The sequence below is a fragment of the Quercus robur genome, chromosome 9, assembly GCF_932294415.1.
Source record: "Quercus robur chromosome 9, dhQueRobu3.1, whole genome shotgun sequence".
Taxonomy (NCBI): domain Eukaryota; kingdom Viridiplantae; phylum Streptophyta; class Magnoliopsida; order Fagales; family Fagaceae; genus Quercus; species Quercus robur.
In genome coordinates, this window is record NC_065542.1 from 54,815,218 (window position 1) to 54,833,101 (window position 17,884).

Here is a 17,884-nt window from a genome sequence, read left to right on the forward strand (position 1 = left end):
AAAATAATAAAATTAAGCAAATAATTAAACTAAGCAAAAGATATAAAGCAATAAAAAGATGTAAAAAATCAAGAGAAAAGAATTAAGGTTTTAGAATCCGCCTTGTAAATCATATCAGCATATATTTATGATCATTAATTTTTCCCAACCACCGCATGATAATCTAGAAATCAATCTTGCTATCATGGAAAATATCATCATTAAAATCCTTATTTTAAAAATCAAAAGCATGTTCTACTTCGCATCTTAAGTATAAAATCAAATCATCAATTGTATCCGTAGCCAAACAAATCACAAGATATATCCAATTCTAAAAATCAAATCATAAATTGTATCCATTGATAGACAAATCACAAGTGATATCCAATTTTATAATCAAGAATTAATAAATCAAACATTCAATTAATTAAGACAAATCCTAAATCATGAGAAAAACATGATTAAACTCATATCTAGAATCTCATCTTAGTCAATTGATATGAAGCAAGAACAATTTAAATCATTAAAGAACAACTATTGTGGGAAAAATCAAATCACATAAATATTATTGATAATCCTTAACAAGGTTTTATTCTCAACCCTAATTATAAATTTAGCTACTCATAGTAATTGAAAGAAAACACAAAAATAAAATACTAAACATTAAACTAGACAAATAATATAAAACTAACTGTCATGGAAGAAAACCAAAAAAGTAGCTACACTCTCTATACATTCAGCCCTCCGCCCTAGCACTAGCCTCCGCCTCCCTGAATTTTGCCCTAAAGAGCCCTTAAATAGGTCAAGGAATCCTATTACAAGTTGAATTCTCGTTTGGAGAAAATCCCAGATTTTTAGGCTTCCATTTACCGACTATTTTGGCCCATTTAACTTCAGAATTTGGACTTTTGGTAAACTACAAAGTTGTATCCCTTTAAGTTATCGTTCCAGCCCAACTTGAATAATCTCGATCGGATATCTGAGCCAAAAGTTATGCTAAAACTACTAACTGATATACAGTCTGGAATCCTAATCCGAATTGAACTTGGATTTGGTGTAAATTTCCTTTGATTCCTTACTCCAATTGGACTTAAATTTAATTGGGTTGGTCTTTTCTTGAATTCATGCCTGGCTGAATGTAAGTTGGCTTGATTCAATTGGCCTAGCCCCACTTTGCATGTAAAGCCCTTGTTACCTGCAACACAAAGATATTGTATAATCAGTCACAAATAACATAAAAGTAAGGCTAAATATGTAGATATGTGAGTACTTTATTGTATATATTTCATGCACATCAACTTGTTTTGTGTTTCTTATTTCTATAGGAGGAGAAGCTAGTTTTTAACCTTTGTTGTTCTTCATAAGGGGAGTTGTCTCTATTTTCTATAGAGTTGAATTGTTTTGTGTTCTACTAATTCTCTATATTCTCTTATTCTCTGTTGCATATGTTTTATGTCAACCTTCTAATTAGGTTGTCTTTGTCAATACGTGACAAAAAGGGGGAGAAATAGATGAAATGTAGGAATCCTGTTTGTTTTGTTTAGGGGGAGTTAAAATTGTTTTTGAAAGGGGGAGAATTTTTTTTGATATATCTAACTTAGGGGGAGATACATTGTTATCTATGTTTCTTGTTTCACTACTCATTGATTTATATTTATGAGTTATTCATGATATATGTCTTTGTTTTGTATTTTGTGAAGTCAAGAATTTATTCTTGTTTACTTGTATTTTCCACACATGTGTTTATGCATTTGTTGAGTGTTTCAAGAAATATACAGGTTGATTCAGTCGTGCTGCTGTCTACACTTGCAACTGATAGATAGTAGTTAGGTTGAATTGTATTTGGGCTTTTTTGTAACTTTAAGCATTTCATGTTTGTGATGTGTTTTGTCACGGATTGCCAAAGGAGGAGATTGTTAGGTTCTAAGATTTTAGGAACTAATGTATTAGAACTTCAATTTGTATTATATTGGCAAACCATGATCAAAACACAGAGTTTAGGTTTAGGCTTGCTTAAAGTATATTTATTTGTAAAATTGGAATCGAGTGATTGCAGAATTTATTGGACTAAATCTGCAAGGCTAGATCGATCGAAAATTAGACTCGATCGATCGAACCATATGTAGATTTATTTTTTCTACAAAATTCCAATTCAGTCCAAACTCTACTAAACGTATTAGGGTTCAAGTAAAACACTCCTATATATAAGGGAAACCCTAAAACGTTTTTATGAGTTTTTTAGAGAGATTAGAGTACCTCTTGTGCCTCTTTTATAGTTCTAGGGTTTTGTACCCAAAGCTCTCTAAGGTTGCTCTATTTGCTATGTGTGTGAATCTCTTGTGAGATCTGAGAGGTGGTTGCCTTCACACATGTTTAGGATTATCAAGAAAGAGATTTGATTGAGAGCTTAAAGATCATTCAATTGCTGCACTAAAAAACTTAAAGATACACAAGCAGGAGTGCTTGTACTTGCTGGAGAATCCAAGAAAGAATGAGTCCATGGTCTTGGAGCTTGCACATGGTTGTGTTAGTAAGTTTCTACTGGTAGGTAGCAATAGGATGTTGTGGTCTAAGTCGTTATTGTAAAACTTCGATTCTTTATAGGGGATTTACTTTTTATCTTGAGGATAGCTAGGTTAAATCCTCCCCAGGTTTTTAACCGGTTTGGTTTTCCTGAGTTATCATATCATTGTGTTATTTATATTTCCGCTGCTATGCACGATATGATTGTTTAATTGTGATAACCTAGATCTGAAATTTGGACTAAGTAATAACTTGGTTAATTAACTAAGTTAATCCAATTGTGTTTTAAGGGGTCTAAAAACTTACAAAGATAATACCTCATAGAAAAAAAAAAAAAACAATTGAATTATAGTAAATAGAATTTTACTTATTCATTGACGTAGTATTTCTATATATCTTCTTGCTTAACTGTTTTTTCTTTTTTCTTTCTTCGTCTTCTTCTTCTTTTGTTTTTTTTTTTTTTGACTATCAAACCCAATTTTAGCAGTTTTTTCCCCCACGCGGGCTCCATTAATTTTTTATTAGAGTCGAGGGTCATTCCACTATAAGTTTTCGCATAAATTCTTTCTTCTTTATTTATTGTCAAACCAACTTTTGCTTTTTTCACGTGGATGTCGGCTCCATCTGTGCAAACCTTCATATGCACAAGAAAGTACTTGGAAGCTATCCAAAACAAAATAAAAGGAAAACGGAAAATGCTAGGAAAACAGCTGGAAGGTAAGGGCACTTTGTACACGAAATCTAATACAAAATGGACTCACTCAATATCATATTTATTGAAGTCTGGGGACACTTTAATTGAACAATAATATCTTTATTTTTTAGAAAATTAATAAAAATAATACAAATTTTATTAATAAAATTTATTAATAAAATACTAATTCAATAAGATAATAAATAAATATTAATTTTTTTTTATTGATAATTTGTAAGATTATGCTTCACACTTTTTTCCTTTTTCTGTCACTTTTTCTTCTTCTTTTGTTTTCTTTGACTATGAAGGGTCTGTTTGGATAGAACTTATTTTGCTGAAACTGAAAACTGAAAACTATAAACACTGTAGCAAAATAATTTTTAAATGTGTGAATAGTGTCGTGAAACCAATTTTTAATGAAAAAGTTGCTGAAAAATGGAATTTGTGGGTCCGTAAACAGTGCACGGATATACTGTTCACCATGGAAAAGTCAACGAATGCGGAGCTAAAAAAAAAAAACTTAGAAAACGTAAACGCAATTTTAGTGCTATCCAAACCGCCCTTCGAAGCCTAACTTTGGCTGCTCTTGCCACGTTGACTCCATATGTGTAGAACTCTATATGCATAAAAAAAAATACCTGGAAGCTAAAAAAAAAAAAAAAAAAAAAAAAAAAAAAAGAAGAGGAAAACAATCCATTTTGTATGAGGAACCACATCCTCATCTTTCATTTTTTATTATTATAGAGTTTGGAAACTCGAATGCTCTTTTGAGTCGGTTTGTAAGGACTTAGGCCTTATTTGATTAGGGTATTTGAACAATAGTTTTTTGGTGTTTGAACAATAAAAACTGTGAGTTAAAAAAAAAAAATACATTTGGTAAAGGTGTTTTTTACTGGAGTGTTTGAGTTACATTGCTCATTTTAAGGTGTTTAAACACGAAATTTAGAAAACTCACTTTACGAGTTTTCAATTTTCAAATAACATTGCTCAATTGTACTTTTGTAAATATGTTAAAAACCATGGGGCCCACTTGATTAGACAAAACAGAAACTAACTTGTCTTTCTTCAAATAAAAAAAAAAATTAAATGGTATTGTGCTTGTCATCTTTTTAAAAATAAACACACAATTATGTTTTTTTTCACACACTGAAACATGTTATTTGAAACATGGTACTAAACACATTCTTTACTTTATGAATACTGTAAATACGTGTTTCAACAACACTTTTTAAACCATAGTTTTCACATTATTTTAAAAAATTTCATACTCAATTTCAAGATTTGTTAAAATAATTTATGTGAGTTGTAGAAAAAAGAAAAGAAAAGAAAAAGAAGATAAGTTCATATACAAAGTTGTGAACAGAAAGTCTCCACCCTACCATTTAATCAACTACTTAAACATGTTATAAAATTGAGTATACAAGTGAATGTATTTTTGGATTAATATAAATTAGCTTGTAACTCCATGTATATGCATGTATACATTTAAAGATATACAATAAGATGCATAATATAATTTATATATATATAATTTAAATACTATTGATAGTCATTTTTATATTTTGTTAACTCTTTAAAAAATTTTATAAAGATATTATTAAGTATAAAATGTAAATTTTTCATGTTTATTTATTTATTTATTATTGTGAAGTACTTTTTATTTTATTTTTTATGATTTATTTATTTTAAACTATTTAATTTTTGTATTTAATTATTTATTTAGATAAATATTTATGATATAGTCGCCAGCTGCTTTTGTTTTATATATCAAGTTGGCCATTTTCACACCAAAAAGTCTGGCTTTTTCGTTCTTGTTATGACCGTGCCAGACAAGTTAAGTTAGTGACATTTCACATTTGTCATTGTTTTTCGGACTTTCAAACCCAACTAAATTTGCTGTTTTTTCACGTGTAGCTATTTTCACGTGGGCTGCATTTGTGCAGACTTCCATGTTCTTGCACAAGAAAATACCCGGAAGCTATGCAAAATAAAAGAAAAAGAAAACACACACACGTATGGAAGAGGAAGACAAGGGCCACTCTCAGAATTGCACTCACTCAAAATATCACAATTTATCAAAATGGAAAAAAAAGGGTGATAAATTGATGTAAAAAATGGTGAACAAGTTTCGACCCTATCGACCACTTAAATATATGGTAAAATTGAGTATAAAATTGAATTTATATTTATATTTATTTGAATGGATTACTTGTGAATAACAGTCCTTCTCTAGGTTATTTTTGTTAAATAATACTCTTTAAAAAAAAAATAGAGGACAAAGTTTGTTTGTAGCTAATGGCTACAACTCCTACTAAAAAAAAAAAAAAAACATGTTTATATATTTTGGAAATCTATTTGTTGGAGTGCCCGTTCTCTATGTTCATAACATGCATATTAAATTTCATGTCAATTAGATGTTATTTACTATTCGATCTATAAATTTGTTTTTAATGCATAATTTTAGATTACATAAATTTGAAATTTAAAAATTTAATTGATTATATAGCTATTGATCTTTATTTCTCTTAAAATTTTGCAAACATGAAACATATAAAAAGAAAATGTAATCCAACCGCGCATTATTGAAAATTCACATCTAATAAAAGAATAATTAGTGGAGTTAGAGCCTTTGGCAAACTTTGTCCTAAAATAAAAAGGAAATGGTTAACAAGATAACACTGTAAAGATGAAATAATATATGTACTTTTCTATTAATCAAGGAGCCATCCCCTCTGTAACTATAATTTCTTCACTACAATAATGCAGTTATGCTATTATGCCAATAAGTGAGGTGATCTTAATAAGGTAATACCTCGAAGAAAAGAAAACAAATTGAATTATAGTAAATAGAATTTTACCTATTCATTGACGTAGTATTTCTATATATCTTCTTATGCTTAACTGTTTTTTTTCCTTGTTCTGTCTTTCTTCGTCTTCTTCTTCTTTTGTTTTCTTTGACTGTCAAATGACTCAAATCTGACTTTAGCTGCTTTTTCTCCACGTGGGCTCCATCTATGCAGACCTCCTTATGCATATGGAATCTAATTATTATCTTCTTAAAAAAAAAAAATTGTATGAGGAACCTCAATTTCACGTGGAAGATGGGTTAAAAGTTGATTTTATACGACCCATCAATTAAATTTTTATTAGAGTAGGTAGGCAAGTGGGCATAAAGTCTATAAATTGTCGCATAAAGTCTTTCTTCTTTATTTTATTATCAAACCAACTTTTGATTTTTTTCACAGGAAAATTTTACCTCCGTCTGCGCAAACCTCCATATGCACAGGAAAATACCTGGAACCTATCCAAATTAAATAAACAAAAGGAAAACGGAAAATGCTAGGAAAACACGAAGGTAAGGGTCACTCGCACACGAAATCTAATACAAAATGCCCTCACTTAATATCATAATTTATTAAAATTGAAAAATAATTTCAATTTGTAATATGGGATACTTAATTGAACAATAATATATTTACTTTATTATAAAAAGTATTAAAAGTAATACAAATTTTATTAAAAGAAATTTATTAGTAAATGTGATAATAATGAATGTGATTGTTACTAATTCATCTATCATATTATATATAATAAAAGTTGGATTTAGATGTCGTGGTTGCGCCACGTGGCTTCACCAAATTGCAGAAATTTTATAAAATTTTTAGATTTTAATATATATAATAAAAGTTGGACTTAGATGTCGTGGTTGCGCCATGGCTTCACCAAATTGCAGAAATTTTATAAAATTTTTAGATTTTAAGAAGAAGTATATATAATTTTACTTCTCCTATAATTTCTAAGTGGATAAAAATCATAATTTTTCAAAAAAAACCAGCAATTTTAATTTCTCTTATAATTTCTAAACTGATAAAATTTATAATTTGATTTTAATCCAAATTCTATCTTAATTTGAGTACAATCCAAATTCTTCATCTAAATCTTTTGTTTAAAAAAAAAAAAAAACAGCAACATGTACACGTTTAAGTTGAAAAAAATTCTTAATTAAAAAGTTTATATGATTTTAATTTCTTCTATAATTTCTAAACGGATAAAATTCATAATTTGATTATAATCCAAATTCTTCATCTAAATCTTTTATTAAAAAGAAAAATCTTCATTAAAAAAAAAAAAAACAGCAACATGTACACGTTTAAATTGAAAAAAAAAAATCTTAATTAAAAAAAAGGTTGGCTGCCCCAAATTGCAAGAAATTTATAGATAAAAACAAAACCAAAAATAAATAAATATTAAGCCTTATGTATATCACTATATCCTATTTGAATTTGACCATAATTGAAATACTAATCCGCATCAAATGTCACTTCTAAAACTAATTAGATAAGTTTATCAAAAAAAAAAAAGAAAAAAAAAAGAAGCTAATTAGATAAAGCGTGTATATAAAAAATTCTAATTAAAATGAATTACAAGGACCAACAAAGCTAATTTGATAAAGCCTAAGACACCTAAACAAAAAGCAACATGTACACGTTTAAGTTGAAAAAAAAAAGGGTTGGCTGCCCCAAATTGCAAGAAATTAATAGATAAAACCAAAAAATAAAATCAATATTAAGCTCTATGTATATCACTATATCCTACTTGAATTTGATCATAAATGAAATACTAATCCGCATCAAATGCCACTTCTAAAACTCATTAGATAAGTTTACGAAAAAAAAAAAGAAAAGAAAAAGAAGCTAATTAGATAAAGCGTGAATATAAAAAATTCTAATTAAGATGAATTACAAGGACCAACAAAGCTAATTTGATAAAGCCTAAGACACCTAAACAAAAAGGAGAATAAGCATTTTTTTTTAAAGCAACATGTACACGTTTAAGTTGAAAAAAAAAAGGTTGGCTGCCCCAAATTGCAAGAAATTTATAGATAAAAACAAAAAACAAAATAAAATAAATATTAAGCCCTATGCATATCACTATATCCTACTTGAATTTGATCATAATTGAAATACTAATCCGCATCAAATACCACTTCTAAAACTAATTAGATAAGTTTATTAAAAAAAAAAAAAAAGGCTAATTACATAAAACGTGAATATAAAAAAATTTAATTGCAGAAATTTTTTTAGATTTTTAGATTTTCAAAATATATATAATTTTTCTTCTCCTATAATTTATAAATTGATAAAAATCTTAATTTGATTACAATCCAAATTTTTCATCTAATCCACATAATCCTTATTTTTCAAGTGTAGTGTATTATAATCTAAATTCTTCATCTAATCCATTTAATCCTTATTTTTAAGGTGTAGTGTATTATAAAAAAAAAATAAAAAATAAAAAAGCAGTTTTAACAAAACATGCAACTTACATTAAAAAATAAGTGTTTTGACATAAAATTTTAAAAAGAGATTAAATTTAGTTGGTTTTCTTCTTTGAATAGTAAATTTAGTTGGTTGGTGCCACACAACTACAACCTACAATTGTGTCTATCTAAATATTATCAACAAAGCCTAAAATAATAGGATAGAAAGAAAAAAAAAATCCAAAGCATAAAATATTAAAATGTGTAGTTGTGTAAGTAGAAGTATAGCTAATCCCATGAATTTAAAAAAATAAAAATAAAAACCACTTTCATTGGGAGGATATACACACGGAAGGAATTAATAATAAATTTGTTATCTACTTTTTTTCAAATATATTTTGTTTTAATCTATTTATTTTTTGAATGAATATCAAATTTTTGGATAACCAAAAAAAACTAATAACGTTAACAACTTGATATTTACCGTATATTAGGAAAAAAAATTGTAATTAACGTTAATAACTTGATTGTTATGGTATTTGATTTTAAATAAATTTATTCTTTTTTTTTTCCTTATAACAACTTCTTTACAACTTAAAATTATTGTTTTAAATAGAAATAACTTTTTAACATTTTATTTTTTGGGGGGTTGAAGTTTACCATGGTTAAAATTTTGTTTGTTGGATAAATGTAGGGATGATTATGGATAATAGTTTTATTATACCATGACTCTCATCTTTAGATTTTTAGGTCACTATAAATAATAAGGCCAAATTCATAATTTATTTTATTAATATTTTGAATGTCCAAGTATCTATCAATTTTTAGGGTTATTTTTTATTTGTTTTTTTGACAAATTCAGTCCCTCTTCACTTCAAAAAATAACTTCCCAATTTCTTATTAATATTATTCATGTTGTTTTTTATTATTTTTTTCAGTGAATTTTATTATTATTCATGTTGTTTTTTATTATTTTTTTCAGGTAGTTTCATTGAACTTTCGAAGCACTCGATCAAAAGTTTTTCTCAAAAAAATTTCTTGAAGTTTATATTTACACATTTTGTTTTGATAGGGTGAAATTTGGTGTCTCTCCCCTCACTTTCAAAGATAAAAATTTAATTCTTACGTAAGTTTAACTACTTTTATTTTTTAATGTTTAGTAATTTGGGTTGTTCATAATACTTAAATATTACATTGAGGTTAGCACTTAAATATGCTTTCAATTTTTTTTTTAATTATTGAATTCAAGGTTTTTCATTTAAATATGCACTTGAGTTTTAATTAAGCAAACTCCCTTTATATTTTTAAGGCATATCCTTTTATATTAACTGCATAATTATCCACCATATTCCATTCAATTAATTTTGGACTTATATATGATTTTTTTTTAATAAAAACTTAATCTTACACAATATATATTCATTATATAACTTAAAGTTACTTTATTTATAAAAAATAAAAAAAGGGGGGGAGAGTAAAAGATTACTTTATTTTTATTATCTATTTAATTTTAATTAATATAAAAATTATTATTTTTTATTTTCATTAATTTACACGTGATTCTTGATTAAACCGTGCATCGCACGGGCATAATACTAGTATATATATAAAACTGAAACCTCTGCTAGCTCCACAATTTTCCATGTCATCTTTTTTTAATAATTATTTTTGATGTTTTATTTATATTAGAATTTTTCCATTTATTCCCCCCCCCCCATCAACTTTCATGTCACCTTTTTTTTTTTTTTTTTTTTAATTCTTCTTAACGTTTTTGCTAAATAAAATGTTTTTTAATTCTTCTTAACGTTTTTTAGCTAAAACGTACACTAAGTGTTTCTTTTCTTTTCTTTTTTCTTTTTTCTTTTTTTAATTCTTCTTAACGTTTTATTAGTATTATATTATATTAGAATTATCAATTTAGAACCCTAATCCAAGTTACAACTCTTTCTTTAGCCTTCACGTCTAAACCCTACAACCTCTTTGTTTTCTAATATACACTGGCACGCCAAAACTCCATCCTCCCACCGCCACCATCACCATGGATCACTGCCACTGCATCGATTTCTCTTTGTCTCTCCATCGTCACTCAATCCAGCCCATCATGTTTTATTTTGAGGTAATTAAAACATGTTTTTTACTCTCCTTAATTTCTATATAGTGCTCTCTCTTTATCCGCTTCTATTGTTTATGGAATTTTGTTAGTTTGTGGTTGTGGGTTGCTATGGATTTAAGTTTTTTTGTTTTTGTTTTCATGGAATTTTGTTGGTTTGTGGTTGTGGGTTGCTCTGGATTTAAGTTTTTTTTTTTTTTTTCTTTGCAGATTTCCATGTTTTCTTCTTCTTACTTTGTTGTCAAATCTATGGCAAAGAAGAATCACGAAATTTTTGTAATTAGATTTTCTTTTTCCCTTTTTCTTTGTATGCAATTTTTATTGGATTTTTGGTTTCTTGGGATTCTTCTATTTGGTTTTAATTCTGGGTTTGTTTTAGTTGATATATAGTGTTTTTCTCATCTTCATTTTACATTGGTTTGGATTTTCTTTTTCCCTTTTTTTTGGTTATGCAATTTTTATTGGATTTTTGTTTCCTAGGATTCTTCTATTTGATTTCAATTTTGGGTTTGTTTTGGTTTGATATATAGTGTTACTGTCGTCTTCATTTACATTGGTTTTCCCTTTTTATAAATTATTATAATCTCTGGGTTGTCTTATATGATAGCCTACGGAATGTTATGTTAGGGCTACCACTATTTTGGATTCTTTGGGAATTTTTTTTGAAGGTCAGGGTTGGTTAGTATAGTTGTTTGAGAGTTATATAACTCATTTATATATGATTATGCAAGATGGGCATGATATTAGATTATAAATTTGAGGCAGAGATTCAGAGAGAGGGTTAAGAGAGACTTAACAAATAGCAAGCTTTAACAAATACCTCAATCATTATGCAAAATCAAAAGGCATATTACATATTTTTAATCTGTTGACTCCATAACCGAAAAATACATAGGTACCTACAAAAACCTCATTTTATGTTTTCAATTTTTAGGCACAAAGGAGCCTGCACAGGCCTTGAGAGAAAAAACAACCCTTGGTTATATTGATGCTAGTGTTGCTTCAACATGGTACTCTCTTTTCTTTTTAAAATTCTCTCTTTTCATTAAGTTTTTTTTTTCTTACACGTTGTTTGATAAAATTTGTAAGTGATTTTTTGTTGTTGTTCTAGAAGTCATAATACATGGAGAGTGGTAAGGAGGAAGATAAGTAGGGAATGTGATGCCGTGTTGTTGATTTAATCAGGGTGAGATGTATTTGTTGGCCTTATTTTCTCAATGTCATTTTTTGTGTGATGTAAAAACATGATTGTCATTTTTTTATGCTTTTTCAATTGAACCAGAATGGATTTTTTTCTCCAGCTTAAATGAATGACTAGCTTTTATGTGCTGCACCTATTCTTTGAACTTGCTTTCAAGTTTCATATGATTATATTCTTTAAGAAAACATGTACATAATCCAAATTAAAATGTAGACTCTAACTATTTGTATTAAAAATTTGTTGTTTTTTTCCTCTTGGAATATACTTTTAAATCCTTTATGAGATTTTGTGTTATCAATATTTGCTATAGCTCAATTTGTTGGGGCAAAATGGCCCATTAGCATTAATTTTTGAAATATTTAGGCCTGAAACACTGTTTGGGAAATATATAGGAAAGTACCACTTTTTGTGGTACTCGAGCTCAGCTTGGTGAGCTCAAGTACCCCATTTTTCTGTTCCAGCGTGGCACCTGACGTTGGCATCTGAATTTAAGGTCTCTCTTCACCCTCACCCTTACCAGAACACAGTCTCACTCTCACTCTCACTTACACCTAAACGTTCAAACCCCAAACGTTCAAACCCTCACACCCTCACACCATCGGCGGCAGAAATTAAAAACGTCGTTGTGATCACTTTCGCGTATCGATGATGGCCGGGGGAATGGAATCGTGGTCTCCGTCACCGTCGCGCCTGAGGGAATAGGAGAAGGGAAAGTGGTGGTTGTTGGAGGAGCAATGGTAATGGACTGTCCATTGGATGACAGTGGTGCGACGTCGTCTTCGTCCTCATCTTCTTCTTCGCCCTTTCTTCTCCCTGTCTCCGACCAATTAGGGTTTTCAATTTCATTTCATAGAGTCGCCACGCGGACCATTTCCCCTTCAATGGCGCTTTGTAAGCTCTCTCTCTTTGAAAAATTTGAGTTCTTTTTCTCTTAATTTTCACTAATCCAACTGGTTTTGGTGCTGCAATTCCATGTCTTGGTTTTTGTTTTAAATTTTCAAGAAATTTCATACTTTTTTGAATTTTGGTGCATAATGTGTTGTGAAGAACTTAGCATGTTGATTTTTTTGAAAAAAGTTCTAATTTTTTTATCTGGGTTTTAGTTTTTGGTGAATAATGTGTTGTGAAGAACTTAGCTAGTTTGATTGTGTGGGTGCTGTGAGGTTGTGTTGGTGATTTTGGAACTTAGTGTGTTTGAATGAAAAATTGGAAGCACTAAAGGCTGAAGGTATAAATCTTGGACTTTTATAGCTATTTTTTTTTTTTTTTTACAGAAGTGATAGAAGACTTTTATAGCTTTAAATTGCACTAATAATGTAAACTTACGTTATAGACAAACAAATCCACATTATTAAACCCCCAGCATTCATAATGAAAAGAGATACTACTACAAATCTATCATTTAACGAAATGGCGATTTCCACAAAAAAAAAAAAAAAAAAAAAAAAAAAAAAAAAAAAGAAAGAAGGGGGGCATTGTTAGTACGGACCAAATTAAGATAAGATGGACCACATAATTGTGTTTATGTGGACCAAGTTAAATGTTAAATTACTGTGAATTATGGTCTTATGCATTGTCTTTGGGGTGACACAAGAATTGTGTTTCCTGCATGTGCTTCATGATTCTCTTAATGTATAAATTCAGTTTAGGATTCTATTATTGAAAAGGAAATCATTACTAGAATAAGTACACCTCACAGGAAAAAAAAAAGGTTAGTCCATAATTAAGGTTGTGGGGTGTGTATTCTCTGGGAAAAAGAAAAAGGTTTTGAGGGTGCGCATCCCCTGCCCATCTCACCCTAAAATCCATATTTTCATGTTTCCTGTCTTTTTATGTAAGCTCCCTAATAAGTGGGCTGCCATCTCTTTCAAGCTTAAAACACACTAACATCCCCCATCATGTGTAATCCCATCCAACAACCTTGATATTAGTGTAGACCTTAGTGCCGTAAGCATGCGGAATAGATGAAATTACCAGAACAGGGGTTTCCTAAGATTCAAACATAAGACTGAAGATATGCAAAAGCTACCATGTTTTGGAATTGAAAAAAAAAAAAAAAAAAAAAATATGGAATTGAGGATTGCTTTTCCAACCACCAACTTCTCAAAAATCCCTCTTGAAATATTTTTTCAAATAAAATGAATTACGAAATAAAAAATGAGTACGCGGCCTTTCAAGTACCGCCGTCCCTAGTTGAAGGGCCTAACTCATGAGTCATGGCCGACTTGTTCCTATTTAAAACCATTTACATCTCTAACAATAATAGCTAAACATTACTGTGAGTCTAAATTTCTTTGTCATAGACAACAAAAAGGGTAGGATTTTCAATTATAATCAATCTCTAGGAAAATTAACCATCTAGGAACATGACATTAAAAACTTAATCATTCTGCATAATTAGAACTTTCAAAATCCTGTATATTTGATTGTCATCTCAAAAATAAGGTTGAAATTATTGTGACAGAAGAATTTAATGGGAAACATTACTATACCACCCAATTATTAAATTGTTTATAAGTGTGTATATGTTGTAGATAACAATGCCACACTTTGAAAAGATGACTGGCCATTGTTACAGATAAACAATGCCACACAACAGCACCCAAGCAACATGGACTAATTTCTTTCTTTGAATTTTGTTTTCAATCAGAACAAAGTGACAAACAAAGAAGATCCTCGAAAATCTAGGCTAGAAAAGGAACTTTTTCTTTTTTTATTTTATTTTATATATATATAGGTAATACAAATCACATGCCCATAAGAATTGAACCTGTGATCCAGCTTCAATCATTAGTTAAGGGGGCAGGAGATGTCATTTGGTCAAAGACCAATGCAAAGAAAAAGGGAAGAATCTTCTCATATATGTACCACTTTCCTTATCCAATATGTGTATCACTTTGCTTCCTTTTAAAATAATTGGAAGGAAAGTAATAGGCACATTGCTTTAAATACAATATCTATTCTGTGATAGCTAAGAAGCTGATTCAATCATCAGCCTTTTTGCCTTCTTCTTAAGAACACTGCATTCGGTTCATTTAATGGGTAGAATGTCATAATTAGAACTTTCAAAATCCTGTATATTTGACTATCATCTGAAAAATAAGGTTGAAATTATCGTGACAGAAGAATTTAATGGGAAACATTACTATACCACCCAATTATTAAATTCTTATTAGTACTATACTACCCACAATTTGCCACATACATGCATATGTGTGAATTTATATACTGCATTCATGCAGAGTTCAATATCTCATTATTGATTCTTTGCAGTTTGCACAATGCACACATTCGAATGAAGAGCAAATACAAAGAAAAGTAAACTCAAAAGTCTAACGCTGTTGATGGCAGGCTAGTTGCTGTTGGTGTAATAGATATCCTCCCTAAATGTTTGTCAAGTAAATATTTGTTCTGGGACCCAGACTTTGCCTTCCTATCACTAGGAAAGTACTCAGCTCTACAAGAGATAGGTTGGGTGAGAGAGAATCAAAATCCATTGCCCTAGTCTTCAATATTACTATCTTGGCTATTATATTCATTCCTGCAGCAAAATGAGATATAAAGCGGCATATCACCCGTCTAAGCTTCTCTGCCCTCTTCGGTACCAGTAAGTTCTTCTGTATCTATCAGCTGTTTAATCTCCTGTTCTATTTTATCTCGTAATGTTATTTAGGATCACTATCCATTCCAATCTTTAATTCTTAAACTTGGTTTCCAAACCTCATATTGTCAGACTAACACTATACTCCTTGATCTAGATGCTACTCTATTTTTGGTTAGCCTCAATATCTATAAGAGAAGAAAAGTTTGTTTATAATCCCTGGACATTTGTCATAAAAGCTATATATCAAGCTAACATTTTTGGGTAAGTTTTTTTAATCTTGAAACCATGTTTAAACTAAAACATTTAAAACAAACAAACAAATGCAAGGAACAGAAATTTTTAACTTTAAACAATCTAGATGTTGTCGATGAATTTTATTTTACTTTTTTGGCTGCATTAGGTGGGACTCTTTTACTTTTGCTTGTCTCTGTGTGGCTATCAAAGATTTAAATTGGGCTGTCAAGCTGATAAATCATATCCCCAGGTGGATTTCTTTTGATATTGCCAGGCCTTCGCTTTATAAAATGCCATATGTAGTCTTATCAGATTTTGCCAATTTACAAAACGGAGAGTTGTCACCACCTGATGTACAACAATGTCAAGGAAGTGCAATATGATGACATTCACCAAGACTCAAATGATCCTTTTATGTGTGAAGATGAAGAAATGATTGATCATGAATATGAGAGCCTCAGTGATGAATCAGACACAGAAAGCACTGGTCTGAGATCTGTTGAAATAGAAGATGGTGGCATCAGTAATATCCTAATTGGGCTGAAGGGTTCTCATTTGAGATACAAGGTATGTGTTAGTCAATGCAGGTGCATCGATGACTCTGCAGCAGCTTATAATTTTGATTATTAAAGAGTTTTTTTTTTCTATTATTATTATTATTATTTTTAAAGTTTATTTAGGTAGTCAGTATCATATTCATTTATTTTGAAGTTATAATGGCTGGCAGTGTTGCTGGTTTCCAGTGTTCCTCCTAGATACATGTCATCCCAAAATTCTACTTACAAAAGCTTGATGCTAAAAAGTTTTATGATAAAGAAATCTTAAGCATGAAATGGACTTTGAACTCTCTCCATTTCAAGTGAAATAAAGAAATTTTGTTCCATCCTAGGTAGGGTTCTGCTTGTGTCTAGTTACTGTCCTAATCAGACACATCCAAATGTGGACTTGTGGATACAACAGACACGTGTCCACATCTGGTTGTTTCCAGTTCCTGCGAACTATTCATAAGCTAGATCTATTCTACATACTTTAATAATTTAAGAATTCATCTCCTAAACTGCTTATAAATCATAAAATAATAATTTAAAAAAAAAAAAAAAAAAAAAAACTAATAACACCAAACCGACTCTCTTGGTGCTATGTGCAAAAATCATGAGAATAAGACATCTAGAGACTAGAAATTAATTTCATGTTTGGCCAAGTACAAAGCAGACCTCAAAATCACCACTAATGGCCATTCTCTATGTCTTCCTATTCATCTTCATATTCCTAAGCAATTCTCACAGGACAAATTCAAGTAAGCATGCTAAAAAATATATATAACCAAAGTTAGATCAATCTCTATCCTTAACCACTGCTTGACAGAACTTTATTCTTACGTTTTAGGTACTTGCAAATTAATTAATTTCACCTATAGCTAATATTAAGTGTGATGGTGCTAATAACTAATACTCCAATATGTCTCAGTTAGCAAACATATTACTGACTGAGAAACTAAAGCCTAAGATTTCAGACCCCATCTTATCAAACTACAAGTTAAAGACTGAAAGGATGGAAACCACTGCAAATGATGTTTTCAATTTTGGGGTTGTGCTACTTCAACTTTTGACAGGAAGAAAGCCAGAATCTCTGTTTAAAGAGGTATGCTCTATTTAACATGTTGTCTCCCATATAGTTTAGCATGTTACTATTTTATAACTAGTTTTTTCACCGAAGATGGTAAATTCCAGCGGATTAGCTGAATATATTTCTATTGTCAATTGTCACTGATATAGGCAAGGAATGCAATAATGAAAGGAGGAAGCATAAGTGCCATGGCAGATCCATGCTTAAGTGGGGCTTATATTGTAACTGAATTTCAAAATGTATTATCGATAGCTGTTCAACGTACTACTCCAAATGAACAAGAAAGACCAAACATGGAAGAAGTCTTACAGAAACTTGAAGAAACCCATATTTTAAGTCTAAACTTCAAATCCAACTGCAAGAATTTTTGAAAAAAAAAAAATTTGGAACTAGCAATACTACAAAACATGTTTTATGGATTTGTATTATATATTTCTCATTATAAAATTAAGTGCCAACAATGGTTAGTCTTGCACACATAGAATTGATAGGTCTAGTCCTGAACGGTTCAATGATGGGATCAGCCTAAGGGATTGGCTTAAACCTGGGCATAGTAAACTAAACAAAGCTGAAAGTGTGCTTTTATTCATGTAGTACACTCATGTAGTACACTCATGTAGAACACTGAAAGTCTTTCCCTTAATAGAAAATAA

General features: G+C 29.9%; 1 protein-coding gene across 1 annotated transcript; it reads left to right on the forward strand.

Annotated features, from left to right (window-relative positions):
* The first annotated feature begins 16,843 nt into the window (after positions 1-16,843).
* LOC126700124 (protein STRUBBELIG-RECEPTOR FAMILY 8-like) lies at positions 16,844-17,619 on the forward strand. Its single transcript, XM_050398146.1, has 2 exons — positions 16,844-17,246; positions 17,381-17,619. Exons 1-2 carry the CDS (start codon positions 17,064-17,066, stop codon positions 17,600-17,602), a joined length of 405 nt encoding a protein of 134 aa, XP_050254103.1. The 5' UTR covers positions 16,844-17,063; the 3' UTR covers positions 17,603-17,619.
* Positions 17,620-17,884: the final 265 nt, after the last annotated feature.